General features: G+C 48.2%; 1 protein-coding gene across 1 annotated transcript in view; it reads right to left on the bottom strand.

Annotated features, from left to right (window-relative positions):
• The window catches only part of LOC119456675 (ataxin-8-like), a gene marked incomplete at its 3' end in the record, with an annotated part of 102,402 nt that extends 95,941 nt beyond the window's left edge, over positions 1 to 6,461 (bottom strand). Inside the window, exon 1 of the mRNA XM_037718500.2 lies at positions 6,312 to 6,461. Within this exon, the coding sequence (XP_037574428.2) occupies positions 6,312 to 6,461 (150 nt within the window). The remainder of the gene's footprint in view (positions 1 to 6,311) is intronic.
• Between the last annotated feature and the right edge of the window lie 17,614 nt (positions 6,462 to 24,075).

The raw sequence follows: 24,075 nt of genomic DNA, 5'->3' as shown, positions 1-24,075 counted from the left end.
CATCCTACGTATCACTTGGCCTGCCCAGTTCCATTTTGTCCACTTAATCTCAGCTGGAATATCGGCTATCCCCGTTTGTTCTCTGATCCACACAGCTCTCTTCCTGTCTCTTAACGTTAGGCGTAACATTTTCGTTACATCGCTGTTTGTGCAGTCCTTATCTTGTTGTGAAGCTTCTTTGTTAACCTCCAAGTTTCTGCCCCTAATGTTAACACCGGTAGAAAGCAGTGATCGTAGACATTTCTTTTCAATGACAGTAGTAAGCTTCCAGTCAGGATTTAGCGATGCCTGCCGTATGCACTCCAACCTAGACCTAGATAAACAATTGACCTAGATGAACATACTGTTTTACAGACTTTAGAGGCTGACTGGCGATCCTGAATTCTTGTTCCCTTGCCAGGCTATTGAACATTATCTGTGTCTTCTGCATAATAATCTTCAACCCCACTCTTACACTTTCTCGGGTAAGGTCCTCTATCATTTGCTTTAATTCGTCCCCATTGTTGCTGAATAGGACAACGTCATCTGCAAAGCGCAGGTTGCTGAGATATTCGTCGTTGATCTCACTCCTAAGCCTTCCCAATCTAAGAGCTTGAATACTTCTTCTAAGCATGCAGTGAATACGATTGGAGATATTGTGTATCGTTGCCTGACTCCTTTCTTGATAGGTATCTTTCTACTTTTATTGTGGAGAATCAAGGTTGCTGTACAATACTTGTAGATATTTGCCAATATATTCACGTATGCCACGTGTACTAGTTGATTATGCAATGCCTCTGTGACGGCTCGTATCTCTACGGAATCAAATGCTTTTTCATAAGCTATGAAAGCCATATGGAGATGTTGATTGTACTCCGCAGATTACTCTATTACTTCATTGATGACATGGATATGATCCATCATAGAATATTCCTTCCTAAAGCCAGCCTGTTTACTTGGTTGGCTGAAGTCAAGTGTTGACCTGATTCGATTCGAAATAATCCCGATGAATATTTTATACAATACTGAAAGCAAGCTATTGCGTCTATAATAATCAATTCTTTAACGTCTCCCTTCTTTTGAATGAGTATATTGTTGGTGTTCTTCAAGCTTTCTAGTACACTTAAAGTCGTGAGGCATTGTATATAAAGGGCCACAAGGTTTTCACGCATATCTCTTCCACCTTTGATCAAATCGAATATTATTGCATCTCCTCCGGCAGCTTTCCCCTGTCCATGTCTTTCAAGGCCCTTTTAACTTCATCGCTAGTTAAAGAAGGAGCCTCTGTATCCTGTTCATCACAACTTCGAATGAAAGTAGCTTGGCTGCTCTGGGCAGTCTACAGGTCATATAGAATTCTTCCTAGAGCACTGCACACGCTCGGGCTTACCCGAAAGCCCGGGCCCGGCCCGGCCCACGGGCCGGGTCGGGCCGGGTAGAGTAGTTTTTTCACGGGCTCGGGCCGGGCTCGGGCACGGCGTGTGCTTTTTGACCGGGGCCCGGGCCAGGCTCGGGTTTTTTGACGCGGGCCCGGGCCGGGCTCGGGCTTTCTGCGAGTTATTCTCGGGCTTCTTAACTCTGAAAAACATGTAGGCGAAAACCAGTGCGGTACGCTTTCGAAGGCGAAAACCAGTGCGGTAGGCTCAACCGCCCAGTTCAAGCACGCTCACCACGCCTCCTCCTTGTCTTCTTCTAACCTCCGCGCATTGCCGCTACATTTTCCCCGGGAGAAGACGAAGCTCGCCGAGCGAGTTAAATGGGTCGGTGATAATACTGCTTGAGGCGAGCCACATGAACAACTTAAGTCACGCGCGAGCGCTGATTATTTGCAGTCACTTGGCCGACAACGTAGCTTACGTCACTTAGACGAGCGAGGATGACGAAGGGTCCAGAGTAGTTGGCGAGAAACTTGCGGTACAGCTCTTTTTTGCGAACTGGTGTCCACAGCCATACATAGTCACCGGGCGAAAAGCTCACGGGAATATGCCGAGCATCGTAGAGGCTCTTGCTGTGGCCCTGTGAAGACAATGTCCTCAGATGTGCGAGTCACCGTGCTTCTTCTGCACGACACAAAGTCTGAGCGATGGACAGGTCTTCATGATGCTGGAAGGGAAGGAGATTGTGCAGAAAGCTCCGTGGATTGCGTGCGTAAAGCAAAAAGAACGGCGCATATCCCGTAACTTCATGCTTGGCGCTGTTGCACGCGTACGTAACGAAAGGCAAGACGGCGTCCCAGTTTTTGTGGTCACCGTCGACATATAGGGACAGCATGTTGGTAAGGGTGCGATTCATCCGCTCAGTGAGACCATTAGTTTGCGGATGATGAGGAGAGGAATGCCGATAAGAAGAACCACAAAGCCCCAGAAATCCTTCAACAACGTCGGCAGTAAATTGCCGTCCACGATCGCTGATAACAACCCGTGGAGCGCTGTGACGTAATATGACGCGGTGAAGCAGGAAGGGACATCATCTGCTGTGGTTGATGTAAGTGCCGCTGTTTCCGTGTAACGTGTAAAGTAATCCACTCAAACTATAATCCATCGGTGGCCAGATATCTTCAGGAGTGGTCCGAGCAAGTCAATGCCAACTTTTTCAAAAGGCGACGTCGGTGGCGTGACAGGTTGCAAATAACCTGCAGGGCCAGTCGCTGCTTGCTTGTGGCGCTGACAAACAGCACAGCTGGTTACGTACTGCTTCGTCGTTTTCCAGAGTTTCGGCCAGTAAAACCTCTGGCGGAACCAGTGTAGCTTGCGTGCGAAGCCAAGGTGGCCGGATGTAATGTCATCGTCCATCGAACGAAGAACCGCAGGGCGCAGGTTTGCTGGCAATACTAAGAGCAATGGTGGGCCGTCAGCTGAGTAATTCTTCTTGTAGAGCAAACCATTAGAAATAGTAATGGCTGCCCTGGTGAATCATGCGCAGATTCTAATAAATGTTTCAAGACAGGGTCACGATATTGCTTGTTCTTGAAGCTACTGAGGTCTGGGAAGTCGGACGAAATTGAGACTAAATGTTGTCGAAATCATCGTCCTCAGTGTTTGCATAGGGTGACGGGAGGCGCGAGAGGCAGCCGGCATCCCGTTTGGCATCGTCCGCTCTTGTAGGTAATTGAAAAGCTGTACTCTTCTTGAAGGCGCAACACCCAACAGGCTAATCGGCCGGACCGGTCGCGCAGCCGAGCAAGCCAGCACAGCGAATGGTGGTCAGTCACTATGGTAAACTCGCGGCCGTGAAAATACGGCCGGAACTTCTGAATGGCGAATACAACTGCTAAGCACTCCAATTCGGTGACGGTGTAGTTCTTCTCCGCTTTGGTAAGTGTCCGACTAGCATAAGCGACGACATGCTGCCGACCGTTGCAGAACTGAACGAGCACAGCACCAACACCACTAGCATCAGTATGCAGTTCAGTGAAGACAGCGGGATCGAAGTGCATCAGGACCGGTCCGGAAGTCAGTAAAAACTTCACTTGCTGAAATGCAGCCTCACATGAATCCGTCCACACGTATGGCGTTTCCTTGTGCAGAAGGGACGTCAGAGGAGAAGCAAGCTGTGCGAAATTCGTGATAAATCGGCGGATATATGAGCCAAGGCCCAAGAAACTTCGGAGGTCTTTCACCGTCTTTGGTTGCTGAAAGTTACGAACCACCGTAATATTTCGTGGATCTGGTCGTATTCCCTGGTTGTCGACCAGAAAGCCCAGTACAAGAGCTTCACGCTCACCGTAGTGACACTTTTTGGAATTTAAAATAAGGCCAGCTCGCCGTATGCAGTAAAGCGCGATCGATAAGTGGTGATTATGCTCTTAAAACGTCGTGCCATAAATAATCACGTCATATAGATAGCACATACAAATTTCCCATTTGAGTCCGCGGATCACTGTATCCATAAACCTCTCGAATGTCGCCGGAGCATTGCACAAGCCGAAAGGCATAACGTTGAACTCAAAGAGGCCGTCGGGTGTTACGAAGGCTGTCTTCTCCTTGTCCGAGGGGCGCATAGGAATTTGCCAGTATCCTGACCGCAAGTCAACGGAAGAAAAATATGACGCGGAGTGCAGACAGTCGACGGCATCATCTATACGTGGCAGTGGGTACACGACTTTTTTTTTTGTGACGGTGTTGAGACGGCGGTATACCACGCAAAACCGCCACCAGTTTTCCTTCTTTTTGACGAGAATCACCGAAGCGGCCCACGGAGTGCATGATTCTTGTATGACTCCTTTCCGCAACATATCTTGCACCTGCTCGGCGATGATTTTCCTTTGATAAAGCGAAACACGGTAAGACTTCTGACGAATTGGCGACGCTTGCCCGGTATTGATTTGATGTTGCGTACGAGACGGCGGCAGCGTATTGGTTGATTTTTGGTATCGCGCAAAATCAAACACTGAAGCGTAACTTTCCAGCACCTGATGAAGGAGACGCCGCTCAGCAGAAGGCAGCGACTTGTTGATCATGCGCTCAAAGTCAAGGTAATAATAAGGGTAGGAATCAGGATGGGATTTCGCTCCGGCAGACGACAGTTCCACGGTTTGGACAGTCATCGTAGTTTCTTCGTCAAAGCTTTCCAATTTAAGTCCTGCCGGCCGAGATATCTGTTGTGTTGAGAAATTTAGTGTCCACAAGTGGGTAGAGACGTCGACGGCAAGCATGAGGCGGCGAATCACTATCACATTTTTCTTGAGCGCGTTGTTCAAATTAGGCTCGACTAAACCATAGCAGGATCCCTTACGAGGACTAGAAGAGTGTACGGGTACGAGCATTGCTGTCCGTGCGGGCACACAAACATCTTGTGACACCGAGAAAACGTCCGATATATCATTATTGCATTCGGTCACGGGAGTACGCATTGCGCTGCGCAGAGAAATGGCGCCACTACCACAATCCAAAGTCGTCACAAATTCACGCAAGAAATCAATACCTAAGATAACGTCATGGGTAGCACGTGCGAGCACAGTAAGTTCAGTCCTAAACTTTTGACTACCGATGTTGATCGATACACAACAAACACCGATTGGGTGCAAGAGTTCTCCACCAACACCGCGAAAGGTAGCGTTCCGGTCCCAAACGAACAATACTTTTTCTCCAAGACGATTTTTGAAAGCCAGACTCGTTATCGAGACTGCTGCCCCGGTATCAACTAATGCAACCGTACTCACACTGTCTACATAAACACACACTTTGTTCTTTAACATCACTGCACAAGGGGGTCTTGATGAAGGTGATCGTACTGCGGCCTCGCCCCCATCTGTCGCGCCAGCTAGTTTCCCAGCGGTGGCGGTGACCGAGGACGACGACGCGGGGACGGGGATCACCGTTGTCGCGTCGGTGGCGGGGTAATGCTGCGGTCGGACATCGGGGAGTCAGCTCGTGTTGCGCGTTCCTGTTGCCGTCGTTGAAAGGAACTGGGGAACGACCACGGCTCGACTGCGGACGTAGAAGTGGTGTAAGCATTAAATCGAGGAGCTCGCTGCTGGCGGTGAGGGCAGTACCTAGCGATGTGTCCAGGCAGACCACAGTGGTGGCATGTGCTGGAGTCGCGATTTGTCGTCCCCGGTGAGAACGGGCTGGCTGGTTGGTTGTAGACGGGAGAAGGAGCCCGAGTAGGAAATCTTTGGGGTGGAAGTGGCCTACGTCCCTGATTTCCGAGAGGGCGCATGTTCCTGCTTTCAAACCGCTCGGTATAGGTCACACGAGGTTCCGGAGAACTCTGGCGAGACCAAGATGTCTGTGGTGCATGAGAGCGCTGGTCAAAGGCGCATTGATGACACTCATGAGCTGGGTCGGCAACTCGAAGCAGAGCAAGCTCTTCTTTTACTACTCGCCGTATTACCGAAGAAATTTCGGCATCAGATGGGAGTGTCAAACTTGCAACAGTGGTGACATTGTCTAAGCTCCCAAATTTTGGTAAAATTCTACGCATTTTAAGGCTTCAAACGTCCGGCAGTGCTGTCTTAGGTCGGAAGGGGTTCTGAGGTCTTCTTTCGTTATCAGAAAAGTATAAACATCTTCTGCAATTCCTTTCAGGAGATGCCCCACTTTATCCTCATCAGATATTGTCGCGCTCACTATTCCGCATAATTTTAAGACAGCCTCAATGTAAGTTGTGCATGTCTCGCCAGGTAATTGAGCCCTGCGTGAAAACGACTGCTCAGCCTTCTTCTTTTTAGACATCGAGTCACCAAAGCACTTCTTAAATTCGTCGACGAAATCGTCCCAGGTTGTCAACACGCTCTCATGGTTATCAAACCAGAGAAGTGCTTTCCCGGCAAGAAAGAATACCACGTTCTCGAGCTGCTTCGTAGTACTCCAGCGGTTGTGGCGACTCACTCTGTGGCAGTGCTTCAACCAGTCTTCCACGTCTTCATCCGGCTTGCGCGAAAAGGTGCTTCTATGTCGCCCCGGGGTCCCGTAGCCAGCCTGGCCTATGCGATGGTCTTGGGGCTCCGCGCCGATGGCGCCTTCTATCGAATCTTCCATGTCCACTGCCTGTGGTGGCAAGCCAGCCAAGCGTCTGCTCCGTCGCGAAATCGGTAGAGCTGCGTGGTCGTCCAGGGCGATGTACCCAGCACCTCCGCCAAATTGTTACGAAGGTGTTGGTTTATTTACAGGTGATAATGGATGAGAGCACGTGAAGGGAGCAGCCGAAGGCGAAAACCAGTCCAGTACGATCAACCGCTCAGTTCAAGCGCGCGCTAAACGCCACCGCTTTGCCTTCTTCAAACCTCTGCGCATTGCCGCTACAATACTACCCTGCTTATTCTTCAGTGCATACATCTTACCTTGTCCTATGCAAAGTTTTCTTCTCACTGATTTCATGCTGCGTCCATATTTTACTGGTTCCCCAATCTTTTCCACGTTATATTTTCGGATATGCATTACTTTCTTCTTGTTGATCAGTTTCGACAGTTGAACGAATTCTATCTGATCTCTCGAATTTTATACTTTCATGTTTTGCCGTTTCTTTATTAGGTCCTTTGTCACGTGGGAGAGCGTACCTCCTGGTTTTCTTGGTAACTTACCTCTTACTTCAATTGCTGCGTCTGAGATCAGCCTCGTTACGGTTTCATTCACTACTTCTATGTTGTCTTCATCTTCCTGTTTGCGAGCACCAGCCTGAATTGGTCTCTTTCTACCCTTACTGCGTCTAGGTTGGCCTGTTTCTTCTTGACTAATTTTATTCTTTCTGTCTTCAAATATTGAGAGAAATCCTAGACCTCACTTACCAATGGTCACTGCACTTTACCCTACCTAACAATTCTACATCCTGCACTATGCTGGGATCGGCAGAGAGTATGAAATCTATCTCATTCCTTGTTTCTCCATTAATGCTTCTTCAGGTCCACTTCCTGTTGCTGCACTTCCTGAAGAAGGTATTCATTATTCGGAGCCCATTCTTTTCTGCGAATTCTACCAACATCCTATAGAATCGATGCCGTAGTTGCAAATCGCTTGTTCACCAGCCTGCTTTTCCCCCACTTTTGTATTGAAGTCGCCCATTACTACAGTATACTGAGTTCGCATCTTCCTCATTGCTAATTCAACCTCTTAATACAACTGTTCTACTACTTCATCATCGTGACTGGAGGTTGGGGCGTAGGCTTTTACTACCTTCATTCAATAGCTCATATTAAGCTTTACTACGACGACTGCTACCCTCTCATTAATGCTGTAGAATTCATCAATAATGCCCGCTAAGTTATTATGGACTAGAAATCCTACCCCGAATTGCCTCTTATCTGGGTGACCTCTGTAGCATAAGACGTGGCCGTTAGTCAGCACTGTATTAGCCTCACCAGTTTTTCTAGCCTCACTAAGGCCAATAATATCCCAGGCAATACCTGATAATTCATAAATAGGCCTGCTAAACTAGCCTCACTCGATAGGGTGCGAGTGTTGAACGTTGCCAGGTTCAGTTTCCAGTGGCGGCCTGTCCGGACCCAGAGATTCTTAGCACCCTCTGCCGCGTCACAGGTCTGACCGCCGCCTTGGTGAGGTGCTCCGCAGCCGCTGGGGACTGAGGGCCATGGGTAAATTGTAGGAGTCATGACGGAGGTAGTGGCCCAGTACTGCACAATGAAGGCGAATTCCTGTTCTGGTGAGGAAGTGACTTTGTTGAAGCTTAGTGGGCCTTCCTATTTTGGTTGCACCTTGACTAGTATAGCCGGGCTAGCTGTCGGCGATATTTTTTGCCGGTGTCAGGCGCCACTCCATGCCTGAAAATGTAGTGGACTGGAGGTGGATTCGAAGTAACGACCTTCAGATTACTATGCTTTCCGGGCAAAAAAATTACTGTTCCGAGCAGAACACTACACGTCTATGCATACAACAAAAAATCATCCAACTTAACTGCAGAATGACCCTAAATAAATTATAACTGAAATGTCATAAGCATCCCAAACGCCATGAACTGTCTGTTCGTACTCTGCATTCGTTATGAACGCACGTAATAGTGCCACTGATAGTCGCATTGACTTCACGGATGTACTATCAGAGTCGCTCACAGTTTGCGGTCAAATCTCTTACGTGCGACTCACGCATTAAAGAAACAAAAGCAAAAATCTTGCTCAAATTACGTGCTCAAGACTACAAGATTGATTCACGCTTATTTAAGTGCTTCCATGCACTAAATGAAACTCAAATGCTGCCGTCTTCTAAATACACGTGCGAGACACGCACAGCCTTAGACATACGCTTATATAATGTGTCGAAGAGAAAAGAAATCTGTGGAGTATACCATTACTAAAAGCGATCCGCGCAGCCCTTTTCTTAATCGCGCTACTTTCTTCGTGCGTGCGGGAACAACCATCCGGCAATTTCCAAAAATCAGCTGAAGTACACTGCAGAATAACCAGTATCTCACCTGATAAAGCGTTATTTTCAGAAATCGCGAAATCCGAAAGGAAAGTTTTAGTTTAACGGAAACTCACGCGACCTATCTACATATCATTCCGAAAAAAAAAAACACTGACCCTATCCTTTCTCGAGCGTTCAGCTGTCACGTTTTCCTGTCAGAAAACATCAAATTACCTCGAAAATTTATCTGCCTCTATCACGATCAGAAGAGACCATCACTGCCCTCTGCCTAACAGAACGTTCGTAAAACTCAAAGTTGTTCCAAAGTATCCTTAAAGAAATGATTAATAATGAGTGCAACTTACCGAACGTGCCTCGAAAGAAGATCACTAGTGTCAAACAAAACATGACTTGTCACTAACTCGTGCAGGAGCGTCGCTCATCAACTGGCGCAACTTGCGCGTGACCTTCCAAACTATTTGCCGTTGATCAGCACAGAAGCAACAGTGGCTGCCGGCCATATGGCGCCCGTTATTCGGCGTGTCGCTGTCTCGAAACTATGCCGTACCGTGAGACCACGACGTTCTTTGCGGCCGGTAATCGGCGTGTAGGCATCTCGAAACTATATGCCGCACCGTGAGAGCCCGTTTTTGACATCTGTTAATCGGGGCGTCGCTATCTCGAAATCATATGCCGCACCGTGAGGCTATGACGTTTTCGGCGCCCGTAGTGCACGTTAAAGAACCCCACGTTGTCAAAATTAATTCGCAGCCCTCCACTACGGCGTGCCTCATAATTAGAACTGGTTTTGGCAGGTAAAATCTGAGAAAGAAGAAAAGAACAACCTAAATGATATGCATAAATGTCATGACATGCGTGTTATTTAGGTTATGAAACAGCCGCCTACGTCTTGGTGATCTCATGGTCGTTTCGTTAACTAGCTAGGTACCAAAATTGGTGTAATATGACAGCAGTGTATGACGAGCTTAAGTTATAGGTCATGACATAAATGTCATTGACATTCGTGTCATGTAGGTCATGAAACCCCTTAAAATGACAATGAATCAGCGAAAAAAGATTAACACCCAAAAGCCACTGAAATGGGTTCTGACGTGGGTACTAAGTGAAGGAAACACTAAAGGATGATGGTAGAAGTGATGGTCATAACCATGACTGAGCGAAAATGACAATGACTCAGCGAAAAAATATTAACACTCAAAAGCCAGTGATATGGGTTCTGACATGGGTACAAAGTGAAGGAAACACTAAAGGATTATGGTAGAAGTCATACTTATGATCATGACTGAGCAAAATTGAAAAATAACCAAGCTGAAAAAATATTAACCCTCAAAAACCAACGAAAAGAATTCGGACGTGGGCACAAGTGAAGGAAACACTAAAGGATGATTATAGAAGTCATAATCATGGGCATAAATCATGGTCATGACCATGATTTCTGACCATGGATTTTTGGCGGCAGCGGCAGGGGTGGTAGACACGTCGTGTGAATTCTTATTGTACTTAAAGCTGTTCAACATTACCTGCCTGCTTCCTGGAGACGCATCGCTCTGCGTTGTCCTACCTGCCCGCATCTGTCTGCAAGGTCGTGAAGCTATTACAGCATAAGCTGTTATGGGCTCATTCTAATCGCCGTTTCTGGTCGCGATGATGGCGCCGGAGCCGGCCCATAGCTGCTATAGCGGGAAATGCGAAAAAAAGTACCCGCTTTCCGCCTGGATAGAACCCAGGCCTCTGCGTGGGAGTCGGATACTTTACCACTGAGCCACGCAAGCGCTTGCATGAGGCAGAAGAAATATTCCTTTTATACGCGCCCTGCGCCTCTGCGCCTGCGCGCCTCGGCAAGCTGGCAGGCTCAAACGATCCGAGCCTCCGACAGTATAGTGGCGCCATCTAGCTAACGTGCCTGTAACCGTCGCGTGTGACGAGACGCGATTAAGACGCGATGCGATTGAGACCAGGCGCGCAATCAACCCTATCCCGCTGTTAGATGTGCGCCACGTATTCTGGGTACCTCTTCGGTACAGGTCATGGCGTCTCCTCGCAAGGTACGAACGGCTGCTCAAGAAGCGAATCGTAGAGCTACGTGCGTGGCTATAACCAGTCATCATCGGGCTCAGCAGACAGCTGTGCAGAGAGCACCACAACTGCAGCTCGCCGTCGCAGGGCGGACAGTTCTAATCGTTTTCGTCACAATCGAGGCAAAGACCTTGTTGTGCGTGGTGCCGAAATTGGAGCTACTCTTGCGCCGCTAAACCAGCCTACGCTGTGACGGTGCTGCGTATGCCGCGCAACCCTGTAACTTTTTAGGCGCGAAGCTCCTTATGGCGTGGCCCGAGCGTCCCGTCCTAGGTAACCGCCTCCGGAGTAGCGGAGAGTGAGTGGAGAGGAAGAGCGCGCTCTGGCGTGTGAGGGGTCTCGCATCGCGGGAGCTCGGCGGGGCTCCCGCGTGTGTGGAGAGAGTGTAAGAGAGGGTAGGTGCAGTGCTTCGCCGCTCCTTCTCTCGCCGTTCGCTCTCCTCCCTGCGCCCCACTCTCCCGTTCGCTCGCTCGAAACGCGTTGAAGGCGGTGGCAAGTCAAGTTCAAGTCGAGGAGCGTTTATGAATACGGGGTGTATACTCTCTCAGCAGTCATGTGATGGCGTCGGCAAGCGCGGTGCACGTTCCGGCATGTGTAAATGGCTGCGTAAGACGCTGTGGCCGCTCCCCCTTACTAGAGAGTACTGCACGTTTCTAACGCGTTTGTGCTAGCGTCCTCTTAAGCGGGAGATCCGATGATTCCCTCCGGACCTTCGCCCACTCATCATCATTCACCCCGTAGATATGCTGTGATTTGTTTCTTTCGCTACGACTGAAAAGCTGATCCGGTCAGCCCGATCGCCCACTGCACCACCTGACGCAGGCAACCGAGCCGCCAGCACAAGGCTGAACGGGGCGTTGCTTGGCATTTGGCGGCAGCGGCAGGGGTGGTAGACACGTCGTCTGAATTCTTCTTACTGTACTTACAGATGTTCAACATTACCTGCCTGCTTCCTGGAGTCGCATCGCTCTGCGCTGTCCTACCTGCCGCATCTGTCTGCAAGGCCGTGAAGCTATTCTTTCACTACGACTGAAAAGCTGATCGGGTCAGCCCGATCGCCCACTGCATCACCTTATGCAGGCAAGCGCGCCGCCAGCGCAAGGCTGAACGGGGCGTTACTTGGCATCTAGAGGCAGCGGCAGTTTTGGTAGACACATCGTCTGAATTCTTACTGTACTTACAGGTTAGTTACTTTTTCTTGTGATCTGTATATCGCTGCCGCTGCTGCTATTGGTCTTGCATTGCTTGGTTGCTATATGCCGCGCTGTTGTGTATGTAGACTGGAGCTCCCTAAAAATGGGCTTTTCATAGCCTTCACAGAATGTAAGTTTAGGTTTCACTTCGTTGAATGTTCGGGAGTTACCGAGGAGCTGCTTGGCTCTAGACGTGACGGCGTCAGAAAAAAAATGGAATTGTTACACTTGTAAAGGAGGCAATAACGAAAACGGAACACCCGCCGTGGTTGCTCAGTGGCTATGGTGTTGGGCTGCTGAGCACAAGGTCGCGGGATCGAATCCCGGCCAGGGCGGTCGCATTTCGATGGGGTCGAAATGCGAAAACACCCGTGTGCTTAGATTTAGGTGCACGTTAAAGCACCCCAGGTGGTCCAAATTTCCGGAGTCCCCCACAGCGGCGTGCCTCATAATCAGATTGTGGTTTTGGCACGTAAAACCCTATAATTTAATTTTTTGTTAACGGAACAGCTGTAGGAAGTTGCAGGTACGAGAAAGAGTTATGGATGCGCATGTATGCAATTGAAACCAAGCTCGATTCCTTACTTACCTTACCCTGAAAAGTTCAGGCAATCGAGGAATCTGTTCAGGTGATCTCGGATAAGTTTGACCAGTTTCAAGCGCGACTACTTGCCAAAGAGAAATCATCTAAAGATCTGGAAAAACGTGTTGGAATCCTTGAGAACACTAGCCTTAAAGAAGATGATTAGCTCAGACTAGATATTGATAACTTAGAATGGCGCAGCTGTCGCCTTAACATCGAGATGCATGGCATTCAAGAAACAGAAAACGAAAACTTGATCGAAAAGGTAAACAGTATTACAGATAAGATTTGCCAACCACATATAACGATGGATGAAGTCACCGCTGTACGCAGACTTACAGCGAAGCTGGGAAAGACGCGTGGGATCATAATTCGCTTTGCAAGACAGGAACAGCGTGTTTCCTGGCTTGCAAACAAAAATGAGTTAAAGAAAGTGGCAATGTGTACATCTGCGAGAAAATGACTCGACTTTCCCGTGAACTTCTGTTTACAACTAAGGATTGGGCAAGGAGCCCTGGATATGCGTTTGTCTGGCATACGAATGGTAAGGTGTTGGTGCGAAAGAAAAATGGTGAACGTGCAGTGGTTATCCGAAGTGAGCGCGATTTGGAGGACTTCAAGCAAACTGTGAGGCGCCTCCTCAGTTTCCTTGTGCTTTTTAAGCACTATAATTAACAAGGATGACTCTACCCGAGGTCTGTACTTTCGGTTCATGCCATTCTTTTCCATTCCTTTATTTCAACATTCATCTGTAAATGTAAAACCGCTAGGACAGCAGCAAAAAGCCGCTATTTTAAGCGGCTTCACAAAGGCCCTTGCCCCTACAGTATTTGGTAGCAGACATTTTCTGAACTCTTTTCACGCAACAACTCATCGATGCATAAAATATGTTTTGAAAAACATACACTGTAACCAAATTTTTTAAACAACAATACACGCCTTCTCCTAACAGAAATTAGAGATTTATGTAACGTGATGAAACAATACATTTTTCCAGGTACATAAGAATATATAAAAGCACTTTTACATACAAGACAAATACAAAATTATTCCAAGCAAGAAAAGGTAACGCATATAACATACACTATTCACATGCAATCGCGCGGCTAATGAAAAATGCCTTCAGGATTCGACGTGAAACAGTCCTAAGATCCATGTTTTCCTTTTCAAGACTGTTCAGAAATACTGATATTCGGCATGATAGTCTATCGTTTCCATGACTAGTTCGTGAAAAAGGATTTTTTCGCTCCCGAATGTCCTATTTGATGCGATGAGGTTTGCATAGATTACAAAGATCAGTAAATCCCGTGTGGCCTCGTTTTGCACTTTTTTATATTTCATAGCAAGATTAAACTGATAATTATAGTGAAATGGGAGAACATTAAACTTAGAAAATAAGTTCCTTGTATGACTGTCGTAAGAAATACAAGCAACATGGCGCAATGTTTTTTTTTATAAGAGAGATAACGTCTGAATATTTTTTGTGAGGTTGTCCCCCATACAAGACAAAAATAATTTGCATGAGAAATAAATATTGTGTTATACAGCAATAGCCGTAGTTTCAACGGAAGAACATCTCGAAGCCTACAAAGCGCACCGCATGCTTTTGCTACACTTGTTGCCACGCGTTCTACGTGTTTGTCCCACCCTGTTACATCGTAAGGTCCCACCCAGCGCGCGCTCGAATGAGACGAGTGCCGTGCAAGCATAAGAAAAGACGCGTTTATTGATCGTAGAAACGGGCTTTTATAGCCAGGAGGGGAGAGGGGGAAGTGAGCACTGCTTGTGCCCACGTGTGACTAGCTTTGTCGTGATAAGCGGCGATGGCAGCCAGATAGGTTCCGTTGCTACAAGCCCTAAATGCTGATCAAACATCACTCCCAGTGTTGTCACGTCCGCGGTGACGTCAATTCGTTCAGGTCGATAGATTATGTTTAGATTACGATTTACATGTCTTTGTGCGGGTGCAAAAAGAACAGCTTTTGTTTTTTAGAGTTAATCTGTAAACAATTCGCTTTACTCCACCAATATAGTCAATCAACAACAGTGTTTGCTAGTTGTGAAAAGTTATTACCGTTACATGATTGGAAGAAAAGACTGCTATCATCTGCGTATATTATATAGTGTGGCAAGTTAATGATGTTTGTTAAATCATTTAAATACATGTTGAAAAGTATAGGCCCTAATGTGCTCCCTTGGGGAACACCAGCTTCTAAATTCAGGGAGCCTGAGTATTCTCCCGAGATGCAAACGCATTGTTTCCTATGGGTTAAGTAGGACCTTAGAATGTCCAGGGGTAATCCTCGGAATCCATAATGTTCGAGTTTTTTTTAGTAGAGTAATATGATTGATCCTGTCAAAGGCTTTGGAAAAATCGATAAATAAGCCTAATGTAATTTTTTTTCTTCATAGCCGTTCAAGAGAAAATCCTTCTGCATTAATAGAGCTAATTCAGTCGATCGGCCCCTACGAAACCCAATTTGATGCGGCGATAATAGTTGACATATTTCACAAAACGACACAACCCTTTTACAGTTAACCTTCTCTAAGCCTTTTCAGAGTTGTCAGACAACAGAGGCAATGCGTGCTTTTTCACGCTTCTTAGGCGACACGGGCCTGGACTCACGCTTGTGATAATCATCTGTGCAATGTGTCCTTTCACCTAGTTCCTCCCATTATCATCCCCCATTGTGACCCTCTTTCTTCCCCTCCTCCCCTTCCCTTACGTAGAGTAGCAGGCCAGATGCTTCATATTCCGGCCGACCTCTCTACTTTTTCACATCAATAAACTACTTCTTCTTCTCTAAGCCTTTTGATATGACAGGAAGCATTGACACCGGCCGATAATTTGACATATCATTTTTGTCCCCTGATTTAAACACAGCAGTAACCTTTGCCTGGTTTATTTTTGTAGGGAAAACGCCAGTAGACAAGCAAACGTTGAATACGTGGGTAAAAGCGGGCACTAACAAGTCTATTGCAAATTTAATTGGTTTAATCTGGAGATCATCTATGTCACGTGCCTTACTCTTCTTTAAGGAAATAAGAGCAGAGTTAACCTCGTCGGGTGTCGTAGGCTCAAAAAACGCTGTATCCATGAGTTGAAGTGCACGAAAGAAGAAAAAATTGCAGAGCCGTAAAGGACCCGACTGTGCCTAGCATGCGACTGCTGGTTGCGGGGGTGGACGAATTGATACGGGGAGAGCGTCTAATTTGAGGCCTGCCAACACCACCTAGACTTTTCCGAGCCAGCACTCGCGGGGAGGGGCATTCTCAATTCCGGAAAGCGAGCATCTGTCCTCGTCGTCTAGTTCAGTTTGAGTGACGCGACGCGACGTTTTGGGATAGCGGCCAGACACGTCTTTGATAAGACCGCCGGTTCGTCGGACGCCACGCGAGGATTGTGCGATGTGCTGTGCGACGATTGTGGGTATTGTTTCGGTCATTTTGGCGATCGCAGAGGTGATAGCAGCGGAAATTTGAGTTTCTAGGGCATTGAAACGGGCGTCCATGCGGGCCTCTAGACGGGCCTCAAGTGCAGCTTCCGCGCTCAGTGCTGCCTTCGGTGCCGCGGGCTCACTCTCCATAGCCTAGGGTGAAGAGAGAGAGGGGGGAGTGGTAAGCTGTTTTGATTGCGATTCTAGTAGGAGCGCAATTTTCTTGAGCAGCATCTCAATTTGGCCCTCGAGAGCTGCTATTTTGATTTGCTCGGCACTGCGTGCCGCAGGGGGGGAGGAGGAAGGGGAGGAGGAGGCAGTCCTGCCCGTACCACTCACCTGCGTTCCGTGTTTCACGGCGTTTAACCAGGCCCTGGGTTCGCCGCGTGGTGGGGCCGTCGACAGTTTACCAGTGTCGCCATGTGGTGGCGGCTGCATCAGCGTTCGTTTGCCGGCTCCTCCGGTAGATGGCGCTTCTCGGTGTTGCTGTCATACCGACTCGGTGACTTGCCGGGAGGGCCAAGATGACGGCTATTCTTCTTGGCCGCGATTTTATTATTTATCCCACCCTTTGGGGCGGCCGTCTTGTGTGTGCGGAATTTTGCCGCACACTCCCGCGAATTCGTGGCGTGTCCACCGCCGCAAACCGAGCACCGCGTAACACACTCGTGAGGGGCCCGCACCGCCTCCACAAGCGGGGCTTGTTGCCCGCAAAGTTCGCATGTGCTCCGCTGCGTATTGGGACAGGCATCCGCTCTATGGGCGTCGGCCCCACACAGGCCGGAGGCCGGGATCGTCCGTTAGTAGCTTTGCACTGTGATGAGCATGTTCTCATAGTGCACAAAACGTGGTTTCTCCCTCCTGTTTGAGGAGCCGAATTTCCTCACCTCGACCATGGTGCCTGCTCCCCATTGCACCTGCTGCCGAAGCGATTCAGTTTCCGTGTTGCTGTCCGTGTTGCTGACGGCGATGACGCCGTGGCAGACATCGCCTCCGTCTTGTCGAAGGTATCCGTAGAGCGGAATCGCCTCACTCTCGGTGTATATTGAGAACTCCCCTAGGAGCCGATCTGCCGCCGCAGGGTTCTGGGTGTGGATCACGATGAGGTTTTGTTCGCGGGACGGCATAACCGTAACCGACCTTGCCACCTCGGGCCCAAGGTAGGCTGTAAAAGCAGCGCCGTAGCGGTTTTCCGAAAATGCTTGGTGCCGCCACATATGTTCGCGTGGCTTAATCACGACCACGAAGTCGTCCGGGCCCGGTTTTGGGAAAGGGCAAGGCTTCCAGTTAGTAAGGGCCTTGCCTTTGCTTCCTGCAGCGCGCGAGGCAGGAGGCTGCCTTTTGAAGGCTGGTGGGCCGGATGTCATGGTGGCCTTGGATTGAACAAGCGAGCGGCGCGCGACCGCTTCATTGAGGGATTCGTGCCGAAATTTCGGAACAGCGGAATTTTGGGCTTCCGATGTTGTAACCGTCGTCCAGGCCATGCCGTCGGGATCGTAACCCCTCTGAAATGACGTGGGGGCCGCCATTTTGTCTCGGGAGACCGGTTCAACCCCGCCGGGCGTCGGTGTTCGACGCCGTGAGGCGTAACGCCGTAATGGCGTCTCCCCCGTGATCGGGTGCACTTCGGCCATAAAATCTTCAAAAGTGGGCCCACCTGGTGAAATTAAGTATCCTCGTGGTTCAGATGCTTTGCTGCGTCGATTGACGTCGGTCTTGTTGGGGTAGAGAGAATTTATCCGTGGCTCCTGCCGAAAATCGACTGAGCCGATATGCCGCACGTCTAACTCCGTCGCGCGCTCGCAGCGCCCCCTGCAGATCGCCGTCAAGAGACAACGCGCGCCGCTGCGCAAACTACGCAGTTTCTACCAGAGTACAAGCCGCACCCCCCCTCCCCCCGCCCCCAATCCCTCCCGCGCTACCTTCCCGCTTTCCTCCCTCGTGGCGGCACACCGTCGGACGCTTTCACTCGCACATACAGCATACGGCGCGCGGGGACGATGTTATCGCCCTTGGACTTTATACGGAACATCGCGGCAACCACGGCAGAAATGCGCCTGGGGTGGAAATATATGGCACCCATACGCTTGCGCGTGATCCGCGTTCACGGAGTGAAACGTCGCTGTAATTTTTTAAATCGCCTACTAAACGAACAGGTACGTCTTATACACCGGTGCGACTTATATACGTTTTATTGCGATAGCAATTATATGGACACTTCAACCGGATTTCTGCCCTCGGCGTCGAAGTCGACGTCGTCGTCGCCGTGAGGTTCCGTATAGATAAAATCTTCGCCGCGCGCCATATGCCCGAGCGGTAGCGTGCAGGGACGCGCGCTATCATGGAGAGCGAATGCACTCAATCTCCGACGCGCAAGCAAGGAAGCGGGAAGGCCAGCGCCGGAGGGAGCGGGGGGAGGGCGCACTTCTACTCTGCCAACAACCGCGCTCGTACGCTCGCCCGCACCGTCTCTTATCTCCACACGGCTCTGACCTTTGTATGCGCTGTGCATTCGCTGCTCAGTTTCCGTTGAAGCGGTAGACCGCACGTACCTTCGCCCGCTGCGGAGTACGCGCTTGCTGCCAGCGTTTTGACAGTCGTGTCTGAAGTCATTCAGTGTGATCTATTCATGTTTGTTTGTGCGCGCTCACACCACGCTTGTTCATTCAGTTACTAATAGTCGGGCCACAGTTTCCAACGCACGCTACACATACAATGCGGCATGGATCGGCAGTGCAGCGCTACAGGTGTGTCCCTTCGCATGCGCTGCCCACGGGACGCGCTTCTCATCAACACCACCGTTTCACACACGCCATCTCGTGGTCATCGAGTCTCTCTTCATGTCGGTCTACTTACGCCGCAGCACACCTCAATGCACCTCCATGTAGCGGGAGGAGCTAAGAAGCAGTCTGTAAAGATAGCTTTTCAGAGGGCTGCTCCTCACCATTTTTTAAAGCTGGCCAGCTTCCAGTAGGCATTATGTGGTCAATTGCTTTTGACAAATTACTTGTGTCCTACCCTGTCAGATTTATTAGAGAGAATTAGCAAGTGGGTAATCAACATTGCCAATGCATCGCCACTCCTTTATCATTCTTGAAAGTTTTGTCTGATACCCATCTTGAAAGGTTACTATAAGTTTCCTTCGAAAAAATAAAGGTGAGGTGTCATAGGCCTGTCATTGCTACTGGCACTGCCCCGGCTTAAGGGAACCAATGAGTTGAGGGGTAATAAGGAAAGTAAATATTATGCTCCGAATGCCTTCGTTTATGAGGCCTTTTCAAACATTTTTTATAAATTGTATTCCTTGGTAAAACGCTGCACTCAACAGCAGAATGTGTTTCTCAAATCATGGAAAAGGGCATTCCAGGGCTCCTTAAAAAGTAATTATCAAAGAGGCTATGTGCTAGAACTCTTCCAGGAAAGCAAGTTCAAGTTTGAAATGTTCGCAAGATTAGAGAGTTTCCATGATCTGAAGAATGGCCCATCGTAGACTGAGCTGTGATACTTAGTCACGAGCAAGTTTGAAAGATGAATTTATTAGTGTGTTTTAGAAGGAGCATCCCCAAAAACACAAACTCCTTTGTACGCCTTTTGGGTTCTATTGTACATTAGGTTGACAGCCTACCCTAACCGAGTCCCCTGTTTTTATAACTCCCTCGTCTCTACCACCAGATCACTCTACAGAACTTAAAAATTGCCCGCCAATCCACCCTGTGAAGGTGGTTGGAAAGCGAAGCTTTTTACGCCACCCTCACGGTGACTGCGACGTAGAGCACTGCACGGGCTCGGGCTTACCCGAAAGCCCGGGCCCGGCCCGGGTAGAGGAGTTTTTTCACGGGCTCGGGCTGGCCTCGGGCACGGCGGGTGCTTTTTGACCCGGGCCCGGGTCGGGCTCGGGTTTTTTTTGACGCGGGCCCGGGCCGGGCTCGGGCTTTCTGCGAGTCATTCTCGGGCATCTCAACTCTGAAAAACATGTATTTTTCGATCTCGAGCTGGGTTCGGGCCGGTTTCGAGTCGGGCTCGGGCCTGGCTCGGGCTTAAGGTAAAGGGGTGGCGGGCCGGGCCGGGCGGGTACCGAAGATGATTTCCGGGCCCGGGCCGGGCCCGGGTCTTGCCATAAAAGTTTTGATCGGGCTCGGGTGGGCCGCCCAATGTAAAAACGGGCCCGGGCAGGGCCCGGCCCGCAAAAATCGGCCCGTGCAGTGCTCTACTGCGGCGCACTTGATATTTCACACACTACAACCTAACTTTAACCACGTCCTTTATTATTAATTACTTCACAACAACATTCACTACTGCTTTATGATCGGTGTGATATACACTCAACTTTTCAGTTTTCACTGTAGTTACATTCTTTGCCAAGGTTAAATCAATGCACGTTCCGCGAATGCACGTTCTGCCGTCTTTACTTTCCGTGGTCTACCCATAGTGGGGTAGTCTAGAAAATGAACCGGAGCAGTTACTAGGCTGGAAGGGTTTCGAATGACGTCAACCCTCTTTCAAGCACCTGCATAAGCTTTGCAACAGCTGCAACCTAATCTTACGGACCACGCCGAGCCGGTTTCCGTTGTTTGCCCGCAGCCCTTATCATCCATCATGTTGGCTCATCACTTTGAAGCTTGTTTTTGTGGTTTTTCTTGCGAAAACAAGTGCTTAGTTGTACGATGAATGCCTGAATTCAAGTAAGCTATGCTGCTATACCTGCAATTGTTAGCGATTCGTCGGGATCGTTTTTTGATTACAACGGCGGACACGACAGAACCCTTGGCTGGTAGAGGTACAAAGCTTCGCTTTAAAATTCTCAAGTAACTTTCCTTTTATATCTCACGATATTGTGTGTAATGCCATTTCTAGAGTAGTTAGTGTTCTCAATATTCCATTTAGTGCAAATTTTGAACATATTTATCAAGTTTTCAAGTAGTGCACTGGGACACCATATAGCCCTATTTTCTAGGCGTGCATGGTGTTTCCTATCTGCACTCGGCAACTATGATGTTTATACAAAAGTTTTAAGTAGGAAAATGACACTTCTATTGCAGCGTGTATTATGCATGGTCATTGTGTGGATAATCGCACGTCTAGTGGTACATTTCAAACTGGTTGTATGCTTCATTTATTAGGCTAAAGTTGCAAGGGCCACGGCACTACTACACATTATGCCAAAACTAAGCAGAATGTCTGTAATTGTACAAAATTTAAGTAATACACAAATGGAGGAAATGTGTGTCCGCATGGTTTCTTGCAACCAATCTTGGGCTGGGGTCTTCTTGTTTAAATAATGGTCGATGAGAGATGGCTTGTTGCTCTGTTATCCTGGCACTAATTGTGGATTGCTGCTACTGTGCCCTAGCTTCACCACGCCTTGCAAAGGTACCAGCTGGGGAAAGCGCCACCGGCACATTTCCTTTGGAGCCACCACAAAGGGAAGGTTCTGAGGAGATGATGTGCGAGTCTCTTTACATTTTTACACAGCCCATAAAAGTCGAATAACTTCGAGGTTGCTTTCATTCTGCAGTTCATTCTTGACACCTAAACGTATGACAGAAATGTTATCTGTATCTTTCTGCAAAAAAAGCTCTAGGCTTTCAACTTGCTACATTATTTGAAAAGTCTCTCTCGCATCATTTAATTTATGAAGAGAACATGTTCAATGGCTATCATAAGTGCCACAGGTATGGTGCAAAGTTTCTGCAGGCAGATTTTTTCCAATCTTGAGATGCTTAATCATAAATGATGACGCGAGTATGCACAAGGTCTGTCTCAAAAGTTCTTGATATATGTTTTAAAGAAATAATTTCGCTAACTTTCGGACATATTGTGGTCACCTTCAAAGTACTCCCCATTAGACACAATACAATGATTCCACCTCTTCTTCTATTTGCTGGAAGCACCCTTGAAAGTCTTTAAATACCTATAAATTTTTGTCACCGGGACCTGTACAAATCCTGATACTTTACATTTACCAGAGTGCTCTGAAACAACCAAATATGCTATAAATGTACCGCTTCTGCTATGAACTAAATACTTTTGTGTTTCAGCGGTGCTGCTGCGGGTGCAGCTGGAGGTGTGGCAGCAGAACAGGGACGTCCTGCATGAGCTGCAGCAGCTGAGGCATGAGGTACGGGTCATGTCTCAGAGGCTGGATGAAACTGAGCCTCTCGACAGGACCCGTGCAGTGTCTCAGCCTGCCTTGTCGACGGTGCCTCCAGTTCTTCCTCGGCTACCTCCCAACAATATTGAAGATTTGGAGGCAGCAGAGGCAGCCGTGCGGGATGAGGCTGTGGCTGCCACCTTGGTTTGTAATGCCCTTTTATTTTTAATTATAAGGCTATGTAACATGTGGAAGTTCTGTGCTGTTTCATGAAACATTCTGTGGGTTATATGTGACGGAACTTTGCATCGTACACACTAAAGAGTTCATGGAAATAATTTGTTCCATGTTGTATAGTTTCTAATGACATATTTGGACTGGACCTTAGTCTCTTTAACATGCATCTAATCTAAGCGTACGCTAGTGTTCTTGCAATGAGGCCTCATCGAAATGTGACCATGACTGCCAGAATGAAATCTTTGTCCTCGAGCTCAGCACCATAACGCCATAGGCACTGACCCACCATAGTAGCTTGCTGGATCGGTGATTTCCAACAGCTCTCCGTAGAGATACATTCATGAAGCCCGAGTAAGTCGTTAAGTTAATAAAATCTATTGCTGATATAAAATGCAAATTGTAGCAGCTTTCTATAGAAAGAGACAATGCAGAGAACTTGTGAATAAATCCTTTTTGTTGGACGAGTTGGTACATCGTGAATGATAAATAGCAGTTCAAACAAGTGGGACACAGCACAGGAAAAGGGGTGCAATGATGTTCTGCATATATTGTATTTACCACATTTTAATCTACAGTTTTCTTTTCTAAATAAGAGAGTTTGAAAACTGCATTGCAATTGGATATGTAATGAAAACCACATTTACAGCAAGTCTAGTGTACCTGTTGTCGAATTGCCTCATTGCACTAACATTTCTTTTTTTCTTGTGCTACAAGCCAATGCAACAAACTCCTAAACTATCCAGTTTCATGCTATGGTTAAAAGCGTTTTCTAGAGCACTGGCAACTACTTTAAGAATGTAAACCCACATACCATGTGGCCCGTGTTACTTTTTATTCCGCTACTCTGATTTTTCTGTGCTTTGTTTTATCTGCTACTACGCTCTCATTTTTCTGTGCTTTGTTTTATCTGCTACTATGCTACATTGTGTAAGAGAATTTATGCCCTTCAGATTGAATAAGTGAAATACCGTATTTACTTGTGTAATGGACGCCCTCGCATAATGAACGCACCCCCAACTTTCGTCGTCAAAATTTCGATTTTTTTCTCCCGTGTAATAAACGCACCCTGAACTTGCTGCCGTGAAGTAGGAGAGACACAGTATGATTGGGCGTCTGATATGACATTCGGTGGGTACAATTGTATCTGACGCTTGGGGCCGTACGTCGTGTAACTCGGGGCGAGACTCGAGCTGCTCTCGGGTGAGTTACACGACATACGGCCAGAACAATCGTGCAGTAGCACTTTTATTATTCAGCATTATAGCAGTCCGGCTACTCCACCTAGTAACGTACCTTGGATGAAGTGAGCAGAGCAAATCTGGGAGCTCTTGGTAGGCTCCCAGATTTGAAAAACACCATTGAGGAGTAAATGTAATGAAAACAGTCGATGCTCCAAGATCTATATACTCGCCGTCACGCAACACACTGAATGCCACAAGTCGCACTTCTATGGATATACCCAAAAAATAGCACAAAATATGCGCAGGACGAGCGCGCGAGCGAACAAATATTAGCAAAAACGATCAAAAGGAACGGCTACCGGAAGTTTTCTAGGGGCGCCGGATGCCGGCGCACAGCGTTGCCAGAGCGCGGTGGCGCTGGATGAAACCGTCTATATAAGAAAAGTACAGCCATCCTTTGATAAACGCCGCTTCTCTCT

The sequence above is a fragment of the Dermacentor silvarum genome, chromosome 6, assembly GCF_013339745.2.
Source record: "Dermacentor silvarum isolate Dsil-2018 chromosome 6, BIME_Dsil_1.4, whole genome shotgun sequence".
NCBI classification, from domain to species: Eukaryota; Metazoa; Arthropoda; class Arachnida; order Ixodida; family Ixodidae; genus Dermacentor; species Dermacentor silvarum.
This window is presented reverse-complemented; position numbering and strand designations above follow the sequence as displayed.